Source organism: Acinonyx jubatus, chromosome F2 (genome assembly GCF_027475565.1).
Source record: "Acinonyx jubatus isolate Ajub_Pintada_27869175 chromosome F2, VMU_Ajub_asm_v1.0, whole genome shotgun sequence".
In the NCBI taxonomy this organism is placed as follows: domain Eukaryota; kingdom Metazoa; phylum Chordata; class Mammalia; order Carnivora; family Felidae; genus Acinonyx; species Acinonyx jubatus.
Genome location: NC_069394.1, coordinates 78,004,453 through 78,030,287, shown reverse-complemented (window position 1 = coordinate 78,030,287; position 25,835 = coordinate 78,004,453). Strand labels below are relative to the sequence as shown.

The window sequence follows — 25,835 nt, the reverse complement described above, 5'->3', positions numbered from 1 at the left end:
ATGAAGAAATGAGTGTCTGGGACGAACTTGAGCAAGTGTAACGTGATGCAGGGAGAACCCGAGAGAAAACCCACCAGTCACCACAGGCCTTGCACGGGGACAGTGTGGTGCGATAAAAGACCGCAGGCTTTGGGCACAGGAGCCTGTAGTCACCTCCCTACGTGACCCTTTACTTTGTGACGTTGGGAAAATCACTAGCCTCCTTGTGACATGGAACAAATGACGCCTTGTTTCAAGGTGGCCGAGAACTGCAGTTCATATATAAAAATCACCTAGCATTTCCTGGAATGCGGCAGATATCCATGGCATTTGATTGGAATATAGGGCAAAGGAGGCAGAGAAAATCCATAAGGTTTAGAACTTTAGACAGGGGCTTGGCATAGGGACTTTTTGGCCAAGGCCTACCACCCGTACTCCTGTCCTTCATACAACAGACATGACCAAGAGCCGACTGAGAAGCAGTTATTTGTATGCACCAACATTCTGTGACTCCCAATACAGAGTGCTTTTGAAAAACTAGGATGGACAACTTGGTTTAGTGCTGAGGCCAAAGCAGGGCCTCCAACTGCCTGCTTCCAAATCGAAATCATAGGGTCCTCCTTCTCAAGCTCATTTTCAGAGATATCCCTAGGACTGGAGACCACTCTCCAAGGCCACTTCTCGACCGGGTTGCAGGCTAGCTGTAGAGAGAACAGAAAGAGCTGGGCTGGCCTGGCCATCACCACGGGTCATCACAGAGCAACTCTAAATCGCCAGCCCATGAAATTTGTTCTTCCTTTTTCTGTGGGGAGAGTGCAAGGGAAAGGAGAGGAATGCCCATAGTGGAGCAGGCAACACTCCCCTGTCAAGGATATAATACGCTTGAGAAGAAATGTTGGAGAAACACGAGAAGGGGAAAAAGTAAATGTCCCCTTCCCCAGCATACAGCATGTGTCATATTTCTTCCAAGCCCTGAACTCCAATGTCCCGTTGCCTCACTAAGTTACTTGCTAAAATACTTACTTGAATTTAAACCCAAGGTAATAACGACATGACCTCACATTTCCTTCATGCGCCATAATTTTATGGCATGGTCACAGTGGACAATATTCATCAGGTCAGATGGCTCCTTCTAAGATCATTTCCATAAAATCCCCTGAATGGGGTATTGAACACACTTCACACATCTACTAAAACTTTGAAAGCGGAAAAAGTATAGAGTATTTCAGATAAAAGCAGCACACTGGAGAAATTTCAGAGCTCATGCTGTGAAGAAAAGAAAGCAACAAAGTTAGAGGAAAGAAATAGGCTAAAGAGAAGTGCAAAGACTAAACCACCTGACTGTGAAGACAGAGGCAGAAATAAACTTGACAGAACATGTGCCATGGGACTTCTAAGGAAGATGGCATAGACAGGGGTCACTGGAAGGACCAAAATCACAAGGGAGGACATATTCCAGTACGTGCTTGTCCAGGCCGTTAAAGTGTAGATTTGTTTGTGAGAGTAGCATGTAAGGAGGAAGAGAGGTAGGACTAATTCTAAGGAGAAAAGGAACATCTTGGGAGGGTTTGTGCTTACACGACCTCACGCATGACCCACCTTTCCCTCAGCCTCCAGAGTTTTCACACAAATGAAATCAATTTTCATGGAAGCCTGAGGCATCTGGGACTTGTTCCAACATGGTGGACTGTAGCTAGCGGGGTGTTAAGGACCTGGATGCAAGAAGGAGATTAACAGGTGAGAGGTGAGGAAAAAGAGAGATTAGTGCAGGCTAAAGCCCGACGTGGGATCCCAGCCAAGTGAGGCTGTGTGCCTCCAGACTGGTTCTTGGCTTTAAGAGTCAGATTAGTTGAAAAGACTTTGAAGATGTCAAGCAGTGAGGAAGCACAAGAGGCCAGCCGGTCTTTGATTTGCTAGAGCCCGGGCCATCTGCCTTCTTCCTGGGTAGAAATCGCCTCAGAAACTGAGCCGGGATGGGCAAAGAATCAGAAAAGTCCTTAGCTCTGTTTGGGAGAGAGAATTTCCTCTACTCTTCAAGGTCCTTCTAACTGGTCCTTCTAAGAATCAAATTAGCATGAGACGGATTAACAGGAGACAATCAAATTTAATAGCACATGTATGGGGAAGCCACACAGACATGGAAATTCCCAAGACAGACAACCCGATGCTTATAGGAGCTAGGGGGAGGGGAGGGGTCTGAGGATACCAAGGGGAGAAAGACCACCAGCCAGAAGGTAAAAGGAGGCATTTGAAAAAACAAAGCATGCCCTATTATATAGATAAGTTTCTTGGGTAAAGAGGAGTCTCTGTCAATAGTTCTCTTCCTGGTACAGGCAGGCAGTTGAGGGTGAGGTAAAGAGCTTCTGAATCCGCTGGGTTTGGAGTGCTTTTAACTCAAAATCGTCTTCAGGCCAAAGTGGCCCATCTTAGGGCAGCCTGCCTATAGTTCACCCAGCAGCATGACCTTACTGGATGCTTGGCAGTAAGCATGGCATGGCATTTGACTACTATGTCAATAACAAAACTTTTCCAAAAGAAACAGAAGGAAGCTATAATAAAAGTTACTCAAAAGCCAGGAAAGGTCATTAGATGCAGGATATTTCAAAATTTCCTGTAAATGCATCTGTTCACAAACATTTGAGAGAACAACATTTTTACTTGAATGCATATATGTCCGTTGCCTTTTATTTTAAATTGGCTGCAGAAGCTCAAATTCACTTTTTATTTATTTTATTTTTTTAATTTTTTTTTAATGTTTATTTATTTTTGAGACAGAGAGAGACAGAGCATGAACGGGGGAGGGGCAGAGAGAGAGGGAGACACAGAATCGGAAGCAGACTCCAGGCTCTGAGCAGTCAGCCCAGAGCCCAACGCGGGGCTCGAACTCACGGACCAGGAGATCGTGACCTGAGCCGAAGTCGGACGCTTAACCGACTGATCTACCCAGGCGCCCCTCAAATTCACTTTTTAAAGGCAAACCTTATAAAAGTTAGACTTAAGTTGACTCCACAACATTCTTATCAACTTTAAAATTCCCTAATTCTCTAAATGTTCTAGGCTGGAATGCACTCTCAGTGGAACCCATAAATCCAATTTCCAGACACGGTTGATTGCCACCTGGGGATTTACACCTCAGAGAGAACTAGAAAGGTCATCAACCAAAGCCTCCCATAAATGAATATTGTTTTCTCTGTGCCCACAGCTATGGTTTTATTTTATATGTTATTTGTGGATTTAAGCCATATACGGATTACAGAAGGCTTGTCAACCGTGAATAGACCAGTTTACAGTAATTGAAGAACACAGAGCTGTTTTTCTCACTGAGGAAGTTGGTTGCTGCGAAGTCATGGGTACATTAGCATTGCACAAAGAATACATTGCTTCTATCTTGGTTGGAAGTGTAAGAAAGAAATGCATAGTAGATAAGCTTTTAACATACAAAAGGTAATGTGATAGGAAAAGGTATGAAGAGAAAATCATAATGATAGTTGTATGAAATAGTTAATGAATAGAATTGCAAAGAAGACTCAATTGTTCACTTGGCAAATGTGACATATTTCCAGAGTATAATCCTCGTTCCTTTTTTAAGCCATTAATTTCATATTTTGTACAAAGTGTCAGATTTCTACACATGTAAGGAACATCACTGGACGAACATTTCCAAATGCAAATTTGAGACCCTAATAAGGAGACTGAGTACTATGTTGTGAAACTTCACATGACTTGGTCAGTGAAGTATTTATGGTATTTTGTAATACACCAATCTTCTAGGTTGTACCTTCCAACAGTACAATCTAAATAGTTTCTCATACACAGGACTGATAAGGGAAGATAACGTAAATCAACCTGGGTTGTTAGACCTCCAAGGATGCAATAATTCAAACAAACGACATCGCCTTATATGTGTCCATTGTCCACATGGGCTGTGTCAGCCCAAGCTGAGCCCTGGCAGCTGTGTCAGACCCTCCACGTCTCTGTGGAGAACCTGAAAACCTAGTAAGTACAGTCCTGGGAAAATGGAGAAAAATCATATCCCCACACTGATCTCAACCATTGCCCATTTTTTTTGCTTTAAGTCATTGCTACTATGCAAAATTCCTCTTTTATAGCATACACTTTACAGAAGCATGCTTTGAGAAACACGGATCTGAGGCACTGTGTGTGACATTAGCTAAATAGATAAATACATGGCAAAAAAAAAAAAATAAAGAAAGAAAGAAAATCTTTAGACCTGAAGTCACGTTAGCTGATGAAAGTGCTAGACTTCACTGTACAGGGATTTTAGAACATCAGTGTTGAAGAAGCACAGCCTGATCCCAGGTGAAGAGAGAAGGTGGTAGAGCTTCCAATGAAAAGCTTGCAGATATGGAAACATTTTTGTCATTGAGCTGCAGAATTCTAAAGGGCACGGTGGGAGAGAGTTTTGATGGAGATCAAAGAGGGAAGATCATCCAGAGAGATCGAGGTTTCCCTAGTGAGAATTAAAACCATAAGAGGACAGCCTAGCTAGAGTGTTATACTATGACATTCTGGATCAGAGAGGCAATACTGAGAGTTCGAGACCAGAGTGGAGACAATCTACCTTCAATTTCCATCTAACACTGCTTTTGCTGACCAATCCTTCCGGGTCTCTGGCCGGCCTCTCCTTACTTATCTTCTTTACTGGTAAATCTGAAGTCCTTTATTTCTCTTATTTCTTTTTTCTCATCTATCTATACCCACTCCCTAAATTATCTTATCCAATGCCATGGATTATAATATTTATGCTCTGAAAACTCCTTGTAATAAAAGCTAGGTCACCAGCCCAAGCACTCTTCTTTCTGCCTGCATCAGAGAAGCTGGTCCGCTTTCTCTGACCTCCTGGATCTTCTGGAATGGAGACACCAGCCCATTATGCCCTCAAAACTGCAAGAAATCCTGAAAGAAGCTTTGGAAATGGTCTCTTACTTACAGGTTAGCAGGGATTCCTTCCTGTACTTCACCACTGGTGATGAGACTATCACAACACAGTTCTTTCCAGAAAAGGCTTCTTCAAAAATCTTTGTCATAACTTCCAACTCCTAAATCTTTTATTCCTAATGTGGGTAAATGTTCCTTATTGCCTTTGAAATGTGTGCACTTGGGCTGGCACCTCGCTTGGGAGTATTTCTCAACTGGAAAGGATTTTACAATCCTTTACCTATGTGTTTGTTTTTGCCTGGTTCTCCAACTGAGATATTGGCACCATGAGGCCAGGACTTTGTTTCTGCTCATTGCTACATTCCCCAGAGAAACACAGTGTGGTAGGTCTCAGGACAGTGTTTGGCATACCGTAAGTACTTGGTGTTGGTTGAGCGACTGGATGTTCTTTCAACGTCTTGGCAAGTCATCTCAGGACCAGGCTAAGACTAAATGTAACTGTTTTGCTGGGTTGTAGTGGTGAAATCACCTCCAGGAACAACCCGTACCTCAGCCCCACCACCTTGTCTTTCTCTAGGCTTCTGTCTTGCCTCAGGAGAGACCGCTACAGAGGCTCCCATCTGCGCTCCCAGTCTCATTCTTCCCTGCTTCAATCCTTTCTCCACAGACCTAAGATAAAATTCACATACAACATTCTCCACAGCATGGTGGTAGCCCAGAATTTCTTTTTTTCTTTTAAGTTTATTTATTGAGAGAGAGAGTGTGTGTGTGTGAACAGGGGAGGGGAGACAGAGGGAGAGAGAGAGAATTCCAAGCAAGCTCTGCACTGTCAGTGCAGAGTCCAATGCGGGGCTCGAACTCCTGAACCGTGAGATCATGACCTGAGCTGAAGTCAAGAGTCGGACGTAACCAACTGAGCCATCCGGGCGCCCCTAGCCCAGCGCTTCTGAAGCTCAGTCTGCAGACAAATTCTTGAGGCTCTGCACTATGAGAGCTGGATAACACAACTCTTAGCTACATTTTCGAAATGGCCTCAGCCTCTGACCCCTTCAACCTTCTATTTAATATACCAGACTTACCTGCCAGACTAATCTCTGCCATGATTTTCCTCATGTTACCACCTGTGTGAAGCGCCTTGCCACTTCTTGCCTCGGACATTTCTACACAGCCCTTCAGACCCCATTAAAACGTCATGATTTCTGTAGACTTTTCCCCACTTACCCAGGCATGATCTGTGTTTCTATTCAGTCATTGGTGTGCATTCAAAACCCATTTATTGGGCACTAGCTGAATGCCTGATATGCAGCTGGGAGGTGGAAATTCACAAATAAAGGAGCTATGCTTCCGTCCTTTAGGGGCTTATAATCTGGTGCTGAAAAAAATAATGTGAATTTTAAAACATAGTGAGGGGAGGATCACTGGAGATATGGGATTATGGAGCAACTGATGAGGGATGGGAATTATAGAATATTTTGCAGAGTCTAAAATGTTTAATGTTTTGAAAGACAGTAATGAATGTGTCTCTAGGTAAATACACCGACACGGGGAAGAGAACATTCCAGGTAGGGGACACATGTCCATCAATTCAGACTGCATTCAAGGAATTGCAAGCTGCAGATAAAGCCAAAGCATGGAGAAGAGGGTGAGGAAAACGGTGTTCTGAACACATACCAGTGATTCTGGAAAGCTGACTCAGAAATTGAATGCCCAGCATCAATGTTCTCATGACACATCCATTAAACATTTATCCAATTGCGTAATAAATGTTTTGTTACATTTTGATCTTCCCCGTCTGTGACTAAAGTCCTTTGGAGCCATGAGGAAAATGTCAGTCTTCACGTTTATTTTGTTCCTCTTTCCCCTCTCTGTGAATTTAGAACAGGGTTTAGGTATAGGACAGCCCTCACTATAATCTGTGTGATTTCTGGCACATAACCCAAACTCCCAGAGATCTAGCGTCCCTATTTGCCATGAAAGAAAATAACAATATTTTGGAGCTTTGGCGAGGGTGAATAAAGCATTATTCACATATATATATTACATAGATAGCACATACATATAGAGAGAGACATATAAACACATAGTACACACACTGACACTGAATAATTGTGACTGTCTTGATATCATATTTCTATTAGTTCTTCCCTCTTTCCTTACTTCATATTTTACGAAATTTTAAAGTGCTCACCTGATTCAATTTTTATACTCATCAAGATGTATAACAGTTTCGGAAACCCTCTCAGCAACTTTTTAAACCACTTGGATGTAAAACTTCAATTTAGAATCATCACTGAGGGATAATAAGAGGTAGTCTTTTCAATAATGAAACAGTTGGAAGAATATTGCTTCAGCTTCAGGTAGATTTTCTTTATGTTTCTGACTCAGAAAAAAATATCATTACAGCTTTCTGTGAAACAAAACTCTGCAATCCTACAAAGCAAATTCCATATTTATAAAACTCCATCTGAGATGACTAACACAATCACAATTCCATCAAAGAATCAAGTCATATTTCTCTACTCACTTCATGTAAAACGTGCAAGGTATAAAGTAGACAAGTGATTGTGAAATACTGCACAGCCATTTTTGATTAGAAATGTAAACTCAACTCTAGAAAGAAGTTGATTTTCACTTGGCCCATTGAGCAGATACACTGGTATTTAAATCTGAGTCTCTGCGAGAATCTTGGCTTTAGCAGACAGAAATTACATTCTTTCCAAGCATATACTTTCATTTCTATTTCCCATTTAAGGTAAAAGGACTCATAGTCAGAAAATCCACTAGGATAAATAATTAAAATTTTTTTTCATGGCTCGTCATCTTACTTTAAATTGACATCCATCCCAGTATATTTCTACGTAAAATTGGTTTTAAAATATTAGCCTTCCTTAGAGTGTACAGTATTATTCTCATTTCTCAGAATGAGATGAGAAATACAAAGAAAGGATATAACGAGGCTGAAGTCACACAATCATCTTTATTCTTGTCATTGGTTATATCATAAGTCACTCTTTGGTACTAACACGTTGCCAGGGTTGATTTAGCTGTTTCATCACACTAGAAATAGATTGTGCTGTATAAATTAGGCTGTATAAATTATGTATTAAATGGACACTCAGGGCGCTGAAAGAGTTAAAATATCTCTAAGGCCCTATTTCAGCAGGAAAACCCGCGCAGAAAATTAGAAGCTATCAAGGCCATAGAGCTTGATGCCCTCCAGTCCTATTTATCATATATTCTGATTATCAAAAAGGTCTTAACTACCCAGCTTTCATTTTGTTTTCGCGTATTCTGTCCTCTTCCTTCTTTGAAGAAAAAAAATGCAAAAGTAAATAGAACGGTATTAGGTGATCATTTCAATTTACTGTAACCTTTCATTACTAATTCTCAACCTTGGTGGAACACTAGAATTGCTAGGGAAACTTTTTTTTTTAATGTGGATGTGAATCACCCACTCTGAGAGATCCTGACTTAATTGGGGTGGACGAAGCACAGTCACTGTTATTTTTCACGAATTCTCCAGCTTATTCTTATCAGAAGCTGTAGTGGAGAACCATTGGTGTGCACCAATAAAATATGATCCTGTATTTTAGCTGCAATTTGCTGACATATATTAAAGTATGTTATGAAGCAAATGTTAATTTAGTTACATAATTGCACAAAGTGCTTTTATTGTCAACAAGTTTAAAACCAACTACGTGTGTGTGTGTGTGTGTGTGTATAATATTGCTTAGAGAACTAAAACGGTCAGTTAATAAAACTCTTCTCTATCCATTTGAGATTTAACTCTGTCACACTCATGGTTTCTAAGACTAGGTCTGGCCTCTTTGCCAGAGCAGAAGATTTGTTCAAACCCACGAATTGTGAGATCGTGACCTGAGCTGAAGTCAGGTGCTTAACCGAATGAGCTACCCAGGTGCCCCCAGACAAGTTTCTTCACAGTGCTGTCCCTTGACTTCACAGTAAGTGCAAAATAAAACTCATCACACTTGCTTTTTTTTTTTAATGTTTATTTATTTTTGAGAGAGAGAAAGAGAGACAGAGTGTGAGCGGGGGAGGGGCAGAGACAGAGAGGGAGACACAGGATCTGAAGCAGGCTCCAGGTTCTGAGCTGTCAGCACAGAGCCCGACACGGGGCTCGAACCCACAAACCATGAGATCATGCCCTGAGCTGAAGTCAGATGCTTACCCGACTAAGCCACCCAGGTGCCCCTTAATCACAGTCACTTTGTACGGCACATCAAAGATGAGTGATAGTATTGTTATATGTATAATTGCTCTTTAAATGTTTTTTCCAGGGACAGTTTTACATGGATTTGTTTTTTTTTTCCTCACTGGTGACAAGCTTTCAACTAGCTTCAGAGGAAAAAACTGAGATTAATTGCAGTCTAGTACATCGTAACTGTTGCTTCCAGTTTAAGAAGATCAGCATCTAATCAATAATATATTAATGACGATATTTTTTGAGCCCTTGTAAATTAACAGCTAACGGCAAAGAGCTCTTTTTATTCTCCACTCTATGCCTTTATAGTTGGGTGCTAAATCAAAAGAAACATAATTTGGGTTTTGATTAATGTTGGCTTTAACAGATTGTTTCTGTTTAGTGTAGTTAGTTCCTTAATTTATTGTCATATAATGGCAAGGCTGTATCCCCAACAAACCTCTGTAAGGCTACAGATATGTTTCTTTTTTTTTTAATTTTTAAAATGTTTTATTTATTTTTGAGAGAGAGAGCAAGCAGGGGAAGGACAGAGAGAGTGGCAGACACAGAAGCTGAAGCAGGCTCCAGGCTGTCAGCACAGAGCCCGATGTGGGGCTCAAACCCACAAACTGTGAGATCGTGACCTGAGCTGAAGTCAGATGCTTAACTGACTGAGCCACCCAGGTGCCCCCAGACAAGTTTCTTCACAGTGCTACCCCTTGACTTCACAGTCAGTTATCTTGTTTTGCTTTTATCATAGGCTTCTTTAACATGTTAATCTTTTTGAAGCACAGATAAGAAATAATGGTCAACTCCCATATCAAATGAACAAGAGCTTCTGTAGGGTTTGGTAACCCAACAGGTAGATGCCCACCTTGAAATTTAATTGGCATAGGAGTGCTCCTGGAACTCCATCTGGGCGCGTGGTGCTTACAGCGTGTCAGAGACCATCAGAGTCCCTATTCTCAATGAGTGCACAATGCTTGTGGATATGCAGACCTAAGCTTGGGCAACAACCACCGCATAAGGCAGCATAGAATGCCTTCTAAAGTGTGGGATACAGCTGAGTGCTTGGGTTGGTTGCAGGTGACAGAGATCACTATGAATTTAAGCTGTCAGGAACATGTTAAAATAACCTTCATTCGTATCTGGAGGGGCTCTTACAGAGAGAGGAACAAGAGAAAAAGGCCAGTGATGGGAAAGCAACATAAATCATAGCAGAAAAAACGTTAACCTCGGTAAAGGACTATATGCAGTATGGAAGTAAGAGATGACTGACAGGTTAGATTACACAGTACCTTGAGAACGAGAGAGGAGAGAATCTGGTTTCACCCCTGCAGGTGGCATGGGGCAATTATGTATTAATGAGATAGAAAGAGGCTGAAGATAAATTGGACAGAGATACAAAGAATGAACTAGAGAGGAGAAATAACGATGGCAAAAAATAACCCGGTAGGTGCCAATTGCAAGTAACACATAATGAAGACAGGAGCACATGGGGGAAGGAGGAGTGAGGAGGAAGAAAAGAATTAAAGGACAATATAAAAGATAAAAGAGACGTGAAATACAAGGTGATTCTGGAATTTTAGTATGAGACATTTTTATCAACAGAAATGGAATCTTTGGAATAAGAAGCTGGGTGGGCCCGTAGGAAAGTATAAATATTGATATATGATTTGACTGTTCTTACCTTGAGTGGATGAAAAGAAATACAAGCAAAAAGTCACTGGTAATTTAATCCTGAGATTTTAGGAGAAACCAAGCAAGATATAAAAATCTAGACTGAATATGTAGAATGAAGGCGAACATAAAAGCGATATCTGAGTCCAAGAGCAATGAAAAATGCTTTGAAGACACAGGGATGAAAAGCACAGCATAGGGAATATAGTCAATGGTATTGCAATAGCATTGTGTAGTGACAGAGGGTAGCTATACTTGGAGTTAGCCTAGGGTAATGTATAGAGTTGCTGAATCATTATGTTGTACACCTGAAACTAACGTAGCATTGTGTGTCAACTATACCTCAATAAAAAAGTTAAAAAAAATATTTGAAGAAATGGAGAAAAAGAATAAGAAAGAAGAGGAGGAGAAGGAGAAGTTGTTAATCATACAGAAGAGCTTAAGCTACCATGACAATACGCAGCAGGTCTCTGAGTAAGTTCATTAAGAAATGCAGATCAAGAGATTACTAGCACAAAAAGTAATAGCTGAGAAAGTACTTAAGGGGTCAACCCCTCAAGGAGAAAATAGTAATGGAAGACTTGGGAATGCAAAATGAATAGACATTTTTCCAAAGAAGACATACAAATAGCCAACCAGTATGTGATAAGGTGCTCAAGGTCATTAATCATCAGGAAAAAGCAAGTCAAAACCACAATGAGGTATCACCTCATACCTATTAGCATGGCTGCTATCAAAAGCCAAAACAAACAAAGAAACAAACAAAACCAAATGTTGGTGAAGATGTGGCGAAAGGGGAACTTTTGTGCACTGTTGGTGTGAACGTAAATTAGTACAGACATTATGGAAAACGCTATGGAGGTTCCTCAAGAAACGAAAACTAGAAATACCATATGATCCAGCAATTCCACTTCTGGGTGTATATCTGAAAGAAATGAAATCACTATCTCTAAGAGATATTTGCACTCCCATGTTCATCGCAGCATTATTTATGATAGCAAAGTATGGAAGCAATCTAAGTGTCTAACAACAAATGAATGAATAAAGAAAACGTAGTGAATACAGACAACTGAATAATATTCAGTCTTAAAAAAGAAGTTAGTCCTGCCATTTGCCACAACATGGATGAACCTACACAACATTATGTTAAGTGAAATAAGCGAGACACAGAAAGACAACTATTGCATGAACTCACTTATATGTAGACTCAAAAAAATAAAAAAAAAGTTGAACTCGTGGTTACAGAGAGTAGAACGGTGATTGCCAGAGGCTGGAGAGGAAAGGGGAGTTATTGATTAAAGTTATGATTCATTTCTAGAGACCTAATGCATAGCATGATGACTACGTTTAATTATAATGTATCGTATAGCTGAAATTTGCTTAGACAGTATATCTCAAGTATTCTCAACACACACACACACACACACACACACACACACACACACACTAGTAACTGTGGGAGGTGATGAATATGTTAATTGGTTTGATTGTGGTAAACATTTCACTATATATATATGAAATATACCTATAGTATTTATATATAAAATATTTACATATATGAAATTCATGATGTACTCCTTAAATAGATACATTTTTATTTATTAAAAATACATAAAATTTAAAAGGAGAAATTGGAAGTTAGGATTCCTGTTCTTTCAATAAGAAGAAGCTGAACAAGGTGAAAATCAATTATTTTTTTGGACTCATCAGAGAACTACCTAGGGTCTCCAGGCAAACCATCTCCCTTAAATCTGAAAAGAGAGTAACCTCCAAGGAGATACAGGACCCGAGATTTGCTTACCTGGAGCAGAAACCACTAGATGCTACAAGCTCATGGGAACATTAAGGGGGGAATTTTGACAAATTGCTAGAGGCCAAGAGTCAGCTGCAGTTTAGGAAGCCCCCACACTTTCAGAGGCTTTTCCTCTGGGACCTCATTAGGCTCTTACAGACAGGATCAAGGGGGAAATCAGAAAGCTTCCCCCAGGGCCCTGGCAGAGGAGGGAAAGAATAATCATCATGTCAAGTGTACAGACTTTTCTCCCTTACAGAACAAAGTCTTCACTAACCTTGGGCAGGATATCACCAGAGAGTCACCGTGAAATCCCATCTCAGCTGTGCCTCTCCAACCCAACCCCAGCCTCGGTTTCCTCTCAAGAAAACAAATGAAAGTAAGAAAGGAAAGCATAAACCTAGAGGGGAGAGGGTTTCACAGACAGACACTAGGAACACTGGAGAAGAGATTGGGGCAGGGGCACATAATTCTACCCATGGAGGGAGGACAGAGACACTTATGAAAGCCACATCCTCAAGACACAGGCCCCTGTGCACTCCGAAGACCAAAGTGTAGGGGCAGCTGGGTGGCTCAGTCAGTTGAGTGACAGCCTCTTGATTTCAACTCAGGTCATGATCCCAGGGTTGTGGGGTCAAGCCCCACATTGGGCTCCATGCTGAACGTGGAGGCTGCTTGAAATTCTCTCTCTCTCTCTCTCTCTCTCTCTGTGTCCCTCTCCCCCACTTGCACGTTCTCAAAAATAAAAAATAAATAAAAACAAAAAAACACAAAGACCAAAGTGTAATCAGAGGATTAGACAATATCCAACCACCACTTCCTATCCATGTGCTAAGAAACCTCCAGTAGCAATAACTGTGGATCAAAGATGGAAAAATTGAAAGAGACTGTTAAGAAGCAGCAGCACAAGGGCCCAAACTGAAAGGAGAGACAAACACAAGGATCACTGAGGAAACCTCAACCACAGATTACATCACTCCTGACCAGACTGACATCACTTCTCACACTACAAGCTTATTTACCTCAGAATCTGCCTCCCAGAATCTATTCAACATTTCTGGGTTTCAACAACAACAACAAAAAAATATGAGGAATGCCAAAATCTGAGGAGAAAACAGTCTAAAGAGCAAAGCGATAGCCAAAAGCAAACTGAAACATGACCAAGATGTTGGAATTTATCAGACAGAGACTTTAAAGTAACTATAACTAACACCCTAAGTTCTAATGGAAAAGTAACCAACTTGCAAGACTAGTTAGATAATCTCAGAGAGATGGGAACTATTAAAAAAGTTCAAGGAAATGCTAGAACTCAAAAAAAAAAAAAGCACAGTAACAAAAATAAAAAATACCTTTGACATGCCATTAGTATAGTTGATACAGCTGAGGAAAACATCAGACACCTTGAAATAAGTCAATAAAAATTGCCCAAACTGAACTCAGAGAGGAAAAAAGAATTTTTAAAAGAGCAGAATGTATAAGAGATATAGAAAAATATCAAAAGTTGTAACATGTGCATAATTGGAATACTAGAGGGGTAACTGGGTAGATGAAATAAGGGCTTAAAGTTTCTAAAATTAGTGCCAAATATTAAGCTACAGACCCGAGCAGCTCAGAGGACACCAAGCAGGATTAAAATCAACAACAAAAAAACCTAAACATGATATGTTAAAATTGCAGAAAACCAAAGGCAATGAGAAAGCCTTGAAAGAGGTAAAAGTCAAAAAGGAAACTAAAAACTTATCTTCTGAAGAACCAGGATGAGAATTACATTGGACCTCTTGTCAGAAACCATGCAAGCAAGGGGAAGCTGGGTGGCTCAGTTGGTGAAGCGTCCGACTTCGGTCATGATCTCACAGTTCATGGGTTCAAGCCCTGTGTCGGGCTCTGTGCTGACAGCTCAGAGCCTGAAGCCTGCTTCGGATTCTGTGTCTCCCTCTCTGTCTGCCTCTCCCCCGCTCATGCTATGTGTTTCTTTCTCTCTCTCAAAAATAAAGAAACATTTAGAAAAGAAAAGAAAAGAAAAGAGAAAGGAAAAGAAAGAAAAGAAAAGAAAAGAAAAGAAAAGAAAAGAAAAGAAAAGAAAAGAAAAGAAAAGAAAAGAAAAGAGAAAGGAAAAGAAAGAAAAGAAAAGAAAAGAAAAGAAAAGAAAAGAAAAGAAAAAAGAAAGGAAAATAAAAGGAAAGAAACCATGTAAGCAAGAAGAAAAGTAGAGTGAAATAATCAAATTACTAAAAGAGAAAAACTGCCAACCTAAAATTCTATACCTGGTAACTTCAGAGATTAAAGAGAAATAAAAATTTTCTCAAATAAAAACTGAGGTGCAGGGGCGCCTGGGTGGCTCAGTCAGTTAATTGTCTGACTTCAGCTCAGGTCATGATCTCACGGTTTGTGAGTTCCAGCCCCATCTTGGACTCTGCGCTGACAGCCCAGAGCCTGGAGCCTCTTTTGGATTCTGTGTCTCCCTCTCTCTCTGCCCCTCCCCACTCATGCTCTATCTCTCTCTCAAAAATAAAAATAATAAATGTTAAAAAAAAAGTTTAAAAAAATAACTGAGGTACACACACACATATAGACACTGAGGGAGTTCTTCCAGCAGAAGGAAACCGATATAGGTCCAAAACTTGGATCTACAAAACAAAGAATAACCTTCATAAAAGAAAATAAATGAAAGGCAAATATGGTCTTTTATTTTCCTATTCTTGACCTCTCTAATATAATGAGAAAAGAAGATATAATACAACTTCAGAACTAACAAAGTTGAATGCAACTTGACTATATGCACTAGAAATAAAATGGGAAGGAGGCATCTATCTTAGATGCTGTTTAAAAAAAAAGAAAAGAAATTAGTAAATCTGTATAAAAGCACGTTTATACTTTCCTCTTCTGGATTCTCTGTTTTGACCACCACTAGCCAGTCTGTGTTGACAGTTGTGAAGTGAGTAAATGAGTAGAAGGAGAATGTCAATTCATCCAACAGAGAGATAGGCAAGCTGAGTGCTGATGAAGGCACACTGCAGAAATTATAGTGGGGTGGAGTAAATGAAACAAACCACCAGGTAAGTCCAGTTTTCACTGAAAAAAATACTACATTTTTTTAATTATAATTGTCATTATAGAGAATGTAACAGAAGTCTCTTCCACATAATAAAATAATCTGTCCTTGTGGAAAACATAAAATTATTATCTGATTTAGTCCCATTATCTAGAAAAGGAATTACCTACAAGAGTGCTATCTTTTTATGAGATCAACCTTCACTATAAGAAAAAGATGATTATTTTCGTGGGAAATTAAAACTACACATTTATGAACAGCCAGTTGTATATTCTGCACTATGGAAGAAACACAGTACAAGAGGAGCACAGTTAAGTATCTATGATGTGTCTAAAGAAAAGTTAAGTGTACAATTGATCACGATATTAGGATTTGTGAGGGACATACATTTGAAAAATATTCTTATATATAATAGAAGAAAGTTGTAAAGCATCTTTAATATTCATCCATTTCATTCTCTGCAAGTTTTCCTTAATAATAATTGAAAACTATTTTAACAATGAAATGTTCTCTTTATCAGGTTGTCTACGCAGTCAACATGGCCCAGCAGTCATGGCGTGCTGGAAAATAAATGACTGGTGGTCCAAAACCCTGAGTTCCAACTTTGGTCTGCCATTAACCTGCCTTGTGACATTGAGAAAATCAGTTGATTTATCCTGTTCTTAATTTTACCAACTAAAATTAAAAAAAAAAAAAAAAGGCCAAACACAAATGGGTATTGCTGAACTTAATGATGCCCCAAGGCCCGTTACCATGAATATGCCATGCCCTGATGAAATCACACACTGAGGGGCACTTGGGTGGTTCCACCCAGGAAGCGTCTGACTCTTGATCTTAGCTCAGGCTTATGATCTCATGGTTTGTGGGATCCAGCCCCATGTCGGGCTCTGTACTGACACAGTGTGGAGCCTGCTTGGGATTCTCTCTCTCTCTCTAAATAAATAAATAAATAAATAAATAAATAAATAAACTTAAAAAAAAAAAAAGAAAGGCAGAAAACGCAAGCCGACATTGTCCCAGAAATGTCACTACAACAGCATCCCCCTCCTGCCCACTTGTATACATCTTCAGTCAAATGTTCCCAAGGAGACTCCCGTGTTCACGTTGTAAGGTGGGCACATACGACCCTTCCCCCTCTAACAGCAGGAACCTCAAGCGCAGACATGACCCTGAGCAACGGAAGGAGAAGAAGTTAAGACGGATACAGTAAAAGAGTGAACTAGATCAGGCTAGACCTTTGTTTTTTTTAACCTCTGGAAGAAATCTGAAAATTCTCTTTGGATCTTCCACAGATGAAAATAAGGGCTGACAGAGGAAAATCCCCAAGAATGTTTCAAGAGAACAATGGAGAAAAGAAACAAAACAAAAAACTTAGCCTCACGTCGGAAACCCCACCAAGCAGAGGCCCTCGGAGAAAGACTTTACGCCTGTAAGTCAGATGCACAGGGGCTTCTGCAGAAGGATAAAGGTCACACTCAAACGCACTTGTGGCATGACCTACAGTGAGCGGCCACTTCACCGACATACGTCGCCTAACTTCTCATGACTCCTAACTTATGACTGGAATTATATATACCATTCGATGCATGACCTTATTTTAAAATATAATCATATTATTATACATTCTTATACCTTCTTACTTGGGATACTGTTTTAGTCCTCTGAAAATCTGTGTTTTCTTATAATGAAAAAAGGTAACTAAGAGTGTGCAAGCACATCATAGACCTAGAATAAATATTAGCTATCCTGAAGTTAAAGTTCTTCTGGCAGAGAAGCTTGAAAATTGTTTTTTTCATGGCTGACATGTAATGGGCAATTGGATTGGCCTGATTTCTCTAAAAGTCAATGTAATTAAACTGTTACACTATGAGCGTTTCAAAAACCCTCCTTAAATCTTTTTCTCTGGACTTTTCGAAAGATCGCCACAACGCTCAACGTTTCAGCAAATTTTTCCACTTAATTTGGAGTCAAAAGATTATATAAATACGGGACACTAGATTTTCATTCTGGATGTACTTTTTCTACCGATGGCATCATTAACTGAAAAAAATAAAACCATTAATATAAAATACACTTTCTGCAATTAATTCTTTACTTGTCTTTCAGAAGTATCATTTGGATGTTTAGAGGCCTCGTGAAATGCTTCTTTAACTTTTAGTTTGTGCCTAGTTACAGAACAGGAAATTCTGTAAATCAAATCCTATTCTGTGATCACCGTTTCTCTCCCGGAATAGAAACAGCACAATTTGAAAGGAAATTGCTCTTGGGAGGTTTCCAACCCAAGACTGCAATCCTGAAACTTTTGGAATCTTTGAAAAAGTTTGATGTTGGAAACGCAAAAGTTCCGAAGCATCGCGGAAAACACCGAAATTGTTGAACTGCACACCTTGCTTTATTGAAACAAAGGCATTGTGTGGCACTGTTCTGGACGCGGCACAATGCCAGGGGACTGAGAGCTGAAAAGAAGGAAGAACAATTTTAAAGCAAACGTTGCTTTTGTTTTCAAAAATTGCTAGTTGAGCTTATCTGTCACCTTCATCCAAAAAATCTTTGAAAAGTCTCCACACATCTCACTTTTCCCACAACAGGACAAGTACAGGAAAGTCTCCATGAAGCCCATTTTGTCTTTTGTCTGACTTGCTCATGATTTTGAATGGCGTGACAGCTTTTCTAAAACTTACATGTGGCTTTTCAATGGGTGAGTTTTATGGCATATAAATTATACTTCAAAAAAGCCGTTAAAAAATGATATATTACCTGAGGAAAATTCAAGCAACACAGAAAGTGCCTTTAAAAAAAAAAAAAAAAAAACTCTAAAAACCCCACCGCCCAGTAATTACCACCTGGAACATGTTTTTGCTGCCCATTTTTCTGCCTCTCTGTATGTATCTAGAATTACTCACGGTCAGAAATATGTATCCAACTTAATACAACATCTCTTTTCACTAGAACACTTCAGTAAGCCATTTCCTTTCAACAGAAGGAAAATCAAGATGGTACTATAAGGATCAGTCAGGGTTGAATGATAGCCAGTCAGAGACACCACCATAAAATCCATGATTTCTGGCTCAAGGAAAATTCTGGCAGCCTGTCTCTCCCCTTAGCAGAGCCATGGGCGACTGCTAAAAAGCCAACAGTCACTTCTCTGACGACAAGAAGAAACCAGGACCTCGGACAGCACATTACCTGGTAAATGTGCATATTCCTCACCCTTGATTTTGAGCCTATTGCCCTAAAACCACCAACATTGATTTTATAGAGTTGTGACAAATAAGAAACAGGGAAACCCAACCCAGATTCTTGGCTACGTCACCCTCACTGTACTACATAATCTGTCCTCAATGTCCTCAGCGCTTTCCCAAAGCACAAGTATTGGACACAGGAGTCCTGGACAGGCAGGACCCGTGTGGACCAGGGCTCGGTGCTTGGCCTCACTGCCTGTCTGCCGAGCCCGCGGAGGCCAGGACTGTGAGTTAATGGTGACACCTGCAGGACGAAAGGAGCATAACAACGCACCAGAATAGCTACTCGCTTTCAGAATGAGTCATCTACCACCATGACTAACTGAATCTTAGGGGCTTTTAAATTTTTATTGAGTGAGACAGCCTATGGGGTTAGTGTCTACGTTAATAGTCAACCTGCTAAGCCTACAGTGTCTAAAATTTAATGTGGCAGATAGCAGCTGAGGTTCTAGATACATCTAGAAGGGATGTGAGGAGACATGTCCCGGCAGTTCAGGAAGATTTCCATTTCTGGGATAAGCACCGAGGGTATCTATTTTAATGCTTCTCCATCCCACCTCCTCCTGCCTCTTCTATTTCTGTCACTAAATAGTTATTCTTCCTGTCACTCAAGCTCTGCATTTCCAAACACACAATATATCCTACTCTTTACCTTCTTTCCCAGTATATGATTGAATGTTAATTATGCTTACAGTTTAATTGCCATTGAAAGAAGATACCTCCAACAATTATTACGAGAAAACGTCACCCACCACCTTGACCACTATCTACCTATAGCTATGCTTACAGCTTTCCGATTTATTCAGCCAGGACAGACTTGCATTTCCAGCTGCCCACGAGACATCTCCACCTGACTGTCCCATGGGCACCTGGGATGCAGCATCGGATCACATTCCCTCCAGCCTGCCCCTTCTCGGTACCTTGTCCAGGAGAAGACATCACTATTCGCTCAGCTGACCCAGCACCTCATTTCACCCTCCTGCCCGCTCAGCAGCTGGTATACTTTCTACCTTCTTCACACACCTCCCCTGCCATCCGCAATGCCGTTGTGTTCATTTTGACGCTTCTCTTTAATGATTTCTTTAGCTGCCTCTCGTCTTGGATGCAGCAGCCCATTTATTAGACAGCTGCCAGGGAATCTTTCTAAAGCATAACTCTGCTTAAATCACTCCTTAGCTCCTCCTACCCAGCAAGACACCTGAGCACACCGTGTGAGGCCCACCGGGACGTGGAACTTACATGGGTGCTTACCTTCGCGCCCCCTTCTTGCCGTGATGAGGCCGTTGTGTAAATTTCATACCTAAGTGCCTTTACTCACAAGCCCTCCTATTTCCACCTTCCCGGTACGCTCTCCTCCCCTGCCTTCTACCCTCAAATTCCCATCTGTACCTGGTGATATTCACCCCTCCCTCAAGACGATCACCTGAACAGTAGCAGCCACCATTTCTGTGGCATCTCATGCTTGCCGGGCACTGATCTAGCCACTTTGCATAAGTCACCCTATCGACTCCTTACAACCACTCTGGGAGGTATGGCCTCAGGAGATATTCTGGCCTCGGGCTCAGGACAGTTGTCTAAATGGTCACTACTTTTCTGCACGTAAATACGTAAAGTGAGCTATGGGTCGTAGTAGTCAACACAGGTCCTTCATGATCTTTCTGACCTAGATGTGGTAGAGAGAAACATCCACAGAGGTGTGACAAAATTGTACCGGGGGCGCACAGTGGAAACCTATGGAGTAAAGACAGATGTTACTTCTCTAGGGCTCTGAAAAAAAGAAAAAGTCAAGAAAGGAACGCAAAACAGGAAGCACAAACAGAGGTTTGGAGTGCAATCTGATTCCAGACTCCTGGGTCTAATCCTGGCTCCATCCTGGCTGCTTGATCTTGGCCAAGTAGCGTAGGCTCTCTGTGCCCCAGTTTCCTCATCTGCCTGATCTAGTGGTTGTGTGAGAGACGATTCAGAAAAGGGAGAGACCAAAGACCATTACAATATTAATAACCATGAGTGGATGAAAATACGAACAAAAAAAAGCTCAATGGACTCATCCGTAAGTTATTTAGACAACTGTCCTAGGACTGAAAATGACTGGCACCCCATGTGCTTTGCAGCTGAGAAAATGACTTGGGAGGCAGGAAATGGGGAGAAAATAAGTTCCGCCAGGGAATGTCAAAAAGATATAACTAATTTCACTTAAGGGTATAACAAAAAATAAAGGCAAAAGAATGTCACGATGGTACTGCTGAACGTAGAAAGCTTTGAAATATCCAAAAATGAAAGAAATGTTTAAAATTACTTATAATACATCCACATAGCTAATAATGTCTCGCCATTAAATCGTGCTATCAAAGAATGCCTAATGCTATTGCAGTAGGCAGAATAATGGCCACCCAAAGACAACCCTGCACTAATTCCCAGAAGCTGTGAACAAATATGTTACGTGAAATAGCGAAGGGAACTTTTGCAGGATGTTCTTAACGTCAAGGTCTATGAAATGGAGATTTTTATCTGGGTGGATTATGTGAGTGGGATATAATCACATGAGTCCTTAAAAATGGACAAGGAAAGCCAGAGAGTCCAGCAGGGAGGTGTCACAGAAAAAGAAAGAGCAAAGACTGGTTTTCCAATCTGGGCGTTGTTGACATTTAGGGCTGGCTAATTACTGGGGAGGCAGAAGGTACTGTGTGTTCTAGGGTGTTTGGTAGCATCCCAGGCCTCTACCCAGTGGATTCCTGTAGCACGTTCTGTTCCCCAACCATACAACCAAAAATGCTTCCGTGTGTTGCCAAATGATGCCCTGGGGAGGCAAAATTACAAAATCCTGGCTAGGCCAAGAATTTGGACACGTTCTTCTTTTCTGTCTTTCCCTCACCTTATGAATCAGATCTTCAGGAACTCCTGTTTTATCTTCAACATATATCCAGAATACAAATACTCTTCCTTCCCATCTCTGCCATCCTGGCTTCTAAGCTTCTTGCCTTATTCCTAGCAAATAATTCAAAGAAGCAATAATGATCATTTTAAACATAAATCAGATCCATCACTTGTCAGCTCAAAATTCCCAGTATCTTTCTTCTTTCACTCTGCCCACCACAACTACCAACTGCCCACCACAGCCCACATATTCCTGCTGCTCTCCGCTCACCCTGAACTTCAGCCCAACTAGCTCCCTGCTGTTCCTCCAATAGATCTCTCTCCTTAGTTTCTACCTCAGGGCCTTTGCACTTACCCTCTTCTTGGAATGCTCTGTCTCTAAATGGCTCCCTTCCTCCCTTCGGTCTCTGTTCAAATGCCCCTCACTGTGAGCCCCCACCTACCCTATGTAACACCACAATTCACCCTTTCACAGTAGTGCCACAACCGTCTCCCTGCTGCTTCACACATGGACTTGTGTCTGTTCTCTCCTCCCTAGAACGTAAGCACCTTGAGGCTAGTATTTTATGTTTTACTCGCCGACTGATTTCCAGTGCCTACAAAATACCTAGCACAAAGTAGACGCTCAAATATTTTGAATGTGCACATGAATGAATGAATGAATGAATGAATGAATGAATGAATTATAGTCATACGAAAGCCCAAATGGGGAAGGCTATAGCCTGTGACATCTATCTATCTATCTATCTATCTATCTATCTATCTATCTAGAGAGAAAGAGAGAGGAAGAGAGAGGGAGGGAGGGGCACAGGCAGAGGGAGAGAGAATCCCAAGCAGGTTCCATGCTCAGTGTGGAGCCCAATGCGGGGTTCTGTCTCACGACTGTGAGAGCATAACCTGAGCCAAAATCAAGAGTCCGATGCCTTTCAAGATGAGCCACCCAGGCATCCTCATAGTCTGTGACTTTTTAAAACATTAAAACAATCCCTGAGCCTCTGGACTGACACCAATGGAAATGGGCTGCTGAAAGTGTCCAGTTTCAGCGAAGACCATATCCCAACAAACCCCAAGAAGCAGTTTAGCCAGCATCCCTGTAGGGCTACCAAGGACCTGAAACCAGGGGAGGGAGTTCTCACTGTCTCTGCCCAGCAAGACGTGGTATCCGTATAGACCACATAAGACCGTGTGCTTCAAAGTCTCCACTTTTTCCAAGAGATGTGTCAGGCGTGCTTATTGTCATTTATCCTGTCCTTCCTGTCCAGCGTTTACCGAAGGAAAGCAGAGAACCCATCTGCCAGCCGCCAGGCCCTAAGGGTCACGTCTGGAGCGGCTATCAAGGTTAGCACAGTGCAAAGACCGCAGACCCCTGCCTGGTGACAGGAACCAGGTGTGGCCCAGGGGCTCATCCCTCAGAGGAAGGTAGACCCATTCAAGAGCAAGTAAGCATAAAACCAAAGATCTTTTAGGTAAGCAGGGAGGTGGAGTAGGAGAGACTATGTTACTTAAGTCAGACACAGCCCTGACTTACACAGGTGATTGAGCAAGGAGCGGAGTCAGGGATGGGATGCCAGGAATAGCCAAGGGCATCTGCAAAGGTTAAGAGGTGAAAGAAGGAGGCATTCGAGGAAAGCACGGTGATGGTCATCAATAGCTCAGTGGACAGCATACGATCTCAAGTACAGAAGCAGGAGTCAGTTACTGCCAAACTCCAATCATAAGGGAATGGTGAAGAGCCTCTTCCCCTGTCACCAGCCCCACTCCGTTGAAAACGCCCTAAATGCCGCTGAGTACATAATATTTGTTGGCTAAATTTTACTACCATGATCTGCAAGTCTTTGCCACAGGTTCTTATACAGATAAAGTTGCTGTAAAAGTTGAGGCCATGGGTCTGGTATGTCTACAGTGCAGAATAAGCAGATGAGCCAGCGGGGTCCTGACCTTTGGACGGGAAGGCATGCTTCCCCCGAGGACCATCACGATTACTCTAGAAACACCGGCTCCATACACATGTTTCATCGTCACCACTTGAGAAATAACCAGACTGAGAAAAGGTAAAATGTTTCTAGGACAAAAACCCTGCTATTTTTACAGTATTAAATAGGGATATTCTCATGAAAACTCAACACTCAGAAGCAAAGGACCTTAGTACCGATCTCACTCTACCACTAGCTGGGACTGGGCAACAACGCGCAGGACATTTAGCTTCAAATTCCCCAGGATTCGGGGTTGGTTGGTTTGTTTTAATTTTATGATAGAAACATTTACTTCACAGTTACTAGAAAATGAAATGCCACAATGTGTACTAAAACACTGTGTTAATGATGAAGCCTGAGAAAAATCTGTGGTATTGTTTACCGTTTTTGATGTCTGAGCTGGAATGGAGCATAGCGTCTTGGTTTTTTGCTGTTTGAGGTTTTCTTTGTTTGCTTGTTTTGGCTTTTCCTTTGGTAAGTCATTGGATTATGACCTTTTTTTTTACTGAGGTCAGTTAAAGCTGAGTTCTCTGTCACAATGTGATGTATACTTGATATGCAAACAGGGAGGAAAGAGAATAGTAGCTAAATGGGAACATAGGCTCAAGAATGGGTTGTGTGAAAACAACTTGAGCATATCCTTAAAGGAAAGATATCACGAAGGAGGGCAGGTAAAAGGCAAAGGAGAAATGGGAAGGTTCCAGAAGAGTAAATGATATAGTCCTGAGCACAGAGAAGTGATGGAGCCTAGTATTTTCCTATACTGATCAATAAAGGCATACTGTTTGCTAAATAATCCAAGTCCTCTTTTTAATAAATGTAAATATTTTTTTAGTTTTTATGTTCTTTCTTTACAATTTATCACACATTTTACGATATTCATTTTCAAAGGCATATGCTATACACAAATATTAGCTATAATATTAAACAGAGCTGAAGGAGCCTGCCCCTGATCCCCCACTAAATGCACGCACGCGCGCGCACACACACACACACACACACACACACACACACACACACAATGCTTTCATGCAATTATATTGGGAATGAACAGAAGGATAGAAATTGAGGCCAATGACCCAAGTGCTCTGCGGCATAGAAAAACAAGTTGAGATGATTTCCATTTAAGTACTTGGACCCAAATATCTATAATAATCCATTTAAAACCCAAACCTAATGTGTTTATTTGCCTGGTACCTGGCACGGCTTTTATGCCAGATAAAGGTAGACTCTGGATAACAGGGCTTATAAACTCTCAGTGACGGTGGTTAGGAGAGGGTTGCCGAAAGAAAAGGAAACAAAACCCAGATAAGATGCGGATAGTATCTTGAGGATATGTAATACCTTTAAGGTAAAGATAATGATTCTCAACCCTGACTGTGCATTAGAATCTCCCAGGGGACCTTAAAAGAAACTCCAGCCTCCTCTTCCTGAGATTCTGATTTATTGCAAGGGTGGGCAGCCAGTGCTATTTTTATGAGCTCCCTGGGTGATTCTCACACGCTGCCAGGCTGGATATTCTCTGATTCGGGAACACTACTGAGCGTGTTGCAAGGCAGATGAAAGTTTTAACTTTAGAAACACTAATCCACAAACTGTCCTCTTGCAACATAAGCTAGAAAAGGAAATTCGATCAAAAACCCAAACACAGATTAATTGGCAGCAATTGTTTACAGCACAACTTCAAAACATACTCAAGCCCCTAAATCTTATTCTCCTCTCTAGACATGTTAGCAACAGCAATGCTTGAAGTCTGATACAAGCGCCTTCCTTCCCTCTGATCCCAGCCAGTCAGAAGCACCCGTGTGCAAACACAGGGCGACAGGGGAGATGAGAAACACTCAACTCCACCCCCACCGACCTATTTCTCAGTGTGAGCGTCTGGGCCTTTCCCTAGGAAACCTTGGAGAGACCCCAAAAATCAGAGAACTTCTCTGTTTTTAACATCCATTTGCTATTGAAGAACAGACTTGGAGATTTCAAAGTCAGAATTATTCTTTGTCTTACAGATTTTATCCAGAATTGTGCAGAAGAGGGAAAGGTCCTCAAAGCCTTCTTTTCATGCGGTGCCCAAAAGAGGGTTTGCCTGAGCTAGCTTCATGCCGGGGGTACATCAGCGAGGAGTAGGATGACACTTTGGAAT

At 41.3% G+C, this 25,835-nt stretch overlaps 1 protein-coding gene across 14 annotated transcripts in view; it reads right to left on the bottom strand.

Annotated features, from left to right (window-relative positions):
- PXDNL (peroxidasin like) overlaps positions 1 to 25,835 on the bottom strand; it is a 446,099-nt gene that overhangs the window by 170,514 nt on the left and 249,750 nt on the right. For 2 of the 14 annotated variants that reach the window (XM_053208352.1, XM_053208351.1), the window contains exons 2-4: positions 7,067 to 7,254; positions 6,550 to 6,743; positions 6,100 to 6,250 (exon numbers count right to left, since the gene is read on the bottom strand). The exons of 11 other annotated variants lie outside the window; for them this stretch is intronic. Coding sequence is in view for 2 of the 3 variants with exons in the window: in XM_053208351.1 (XP_053064326.1) it covers positions 6,100 to 6,107 (8 nt within the window). In the remaining variant the exon portion in view is untranslated. The remainder of the gene's footprint in view (positions 1 to 6,099; positions 6,251 to 6,549; positions 6,744 to 7,066; positions 7,255 to 25,835) is intronic. One more of the 14 variants, XM_053208350.1, reaches the window with a different exon arrangement.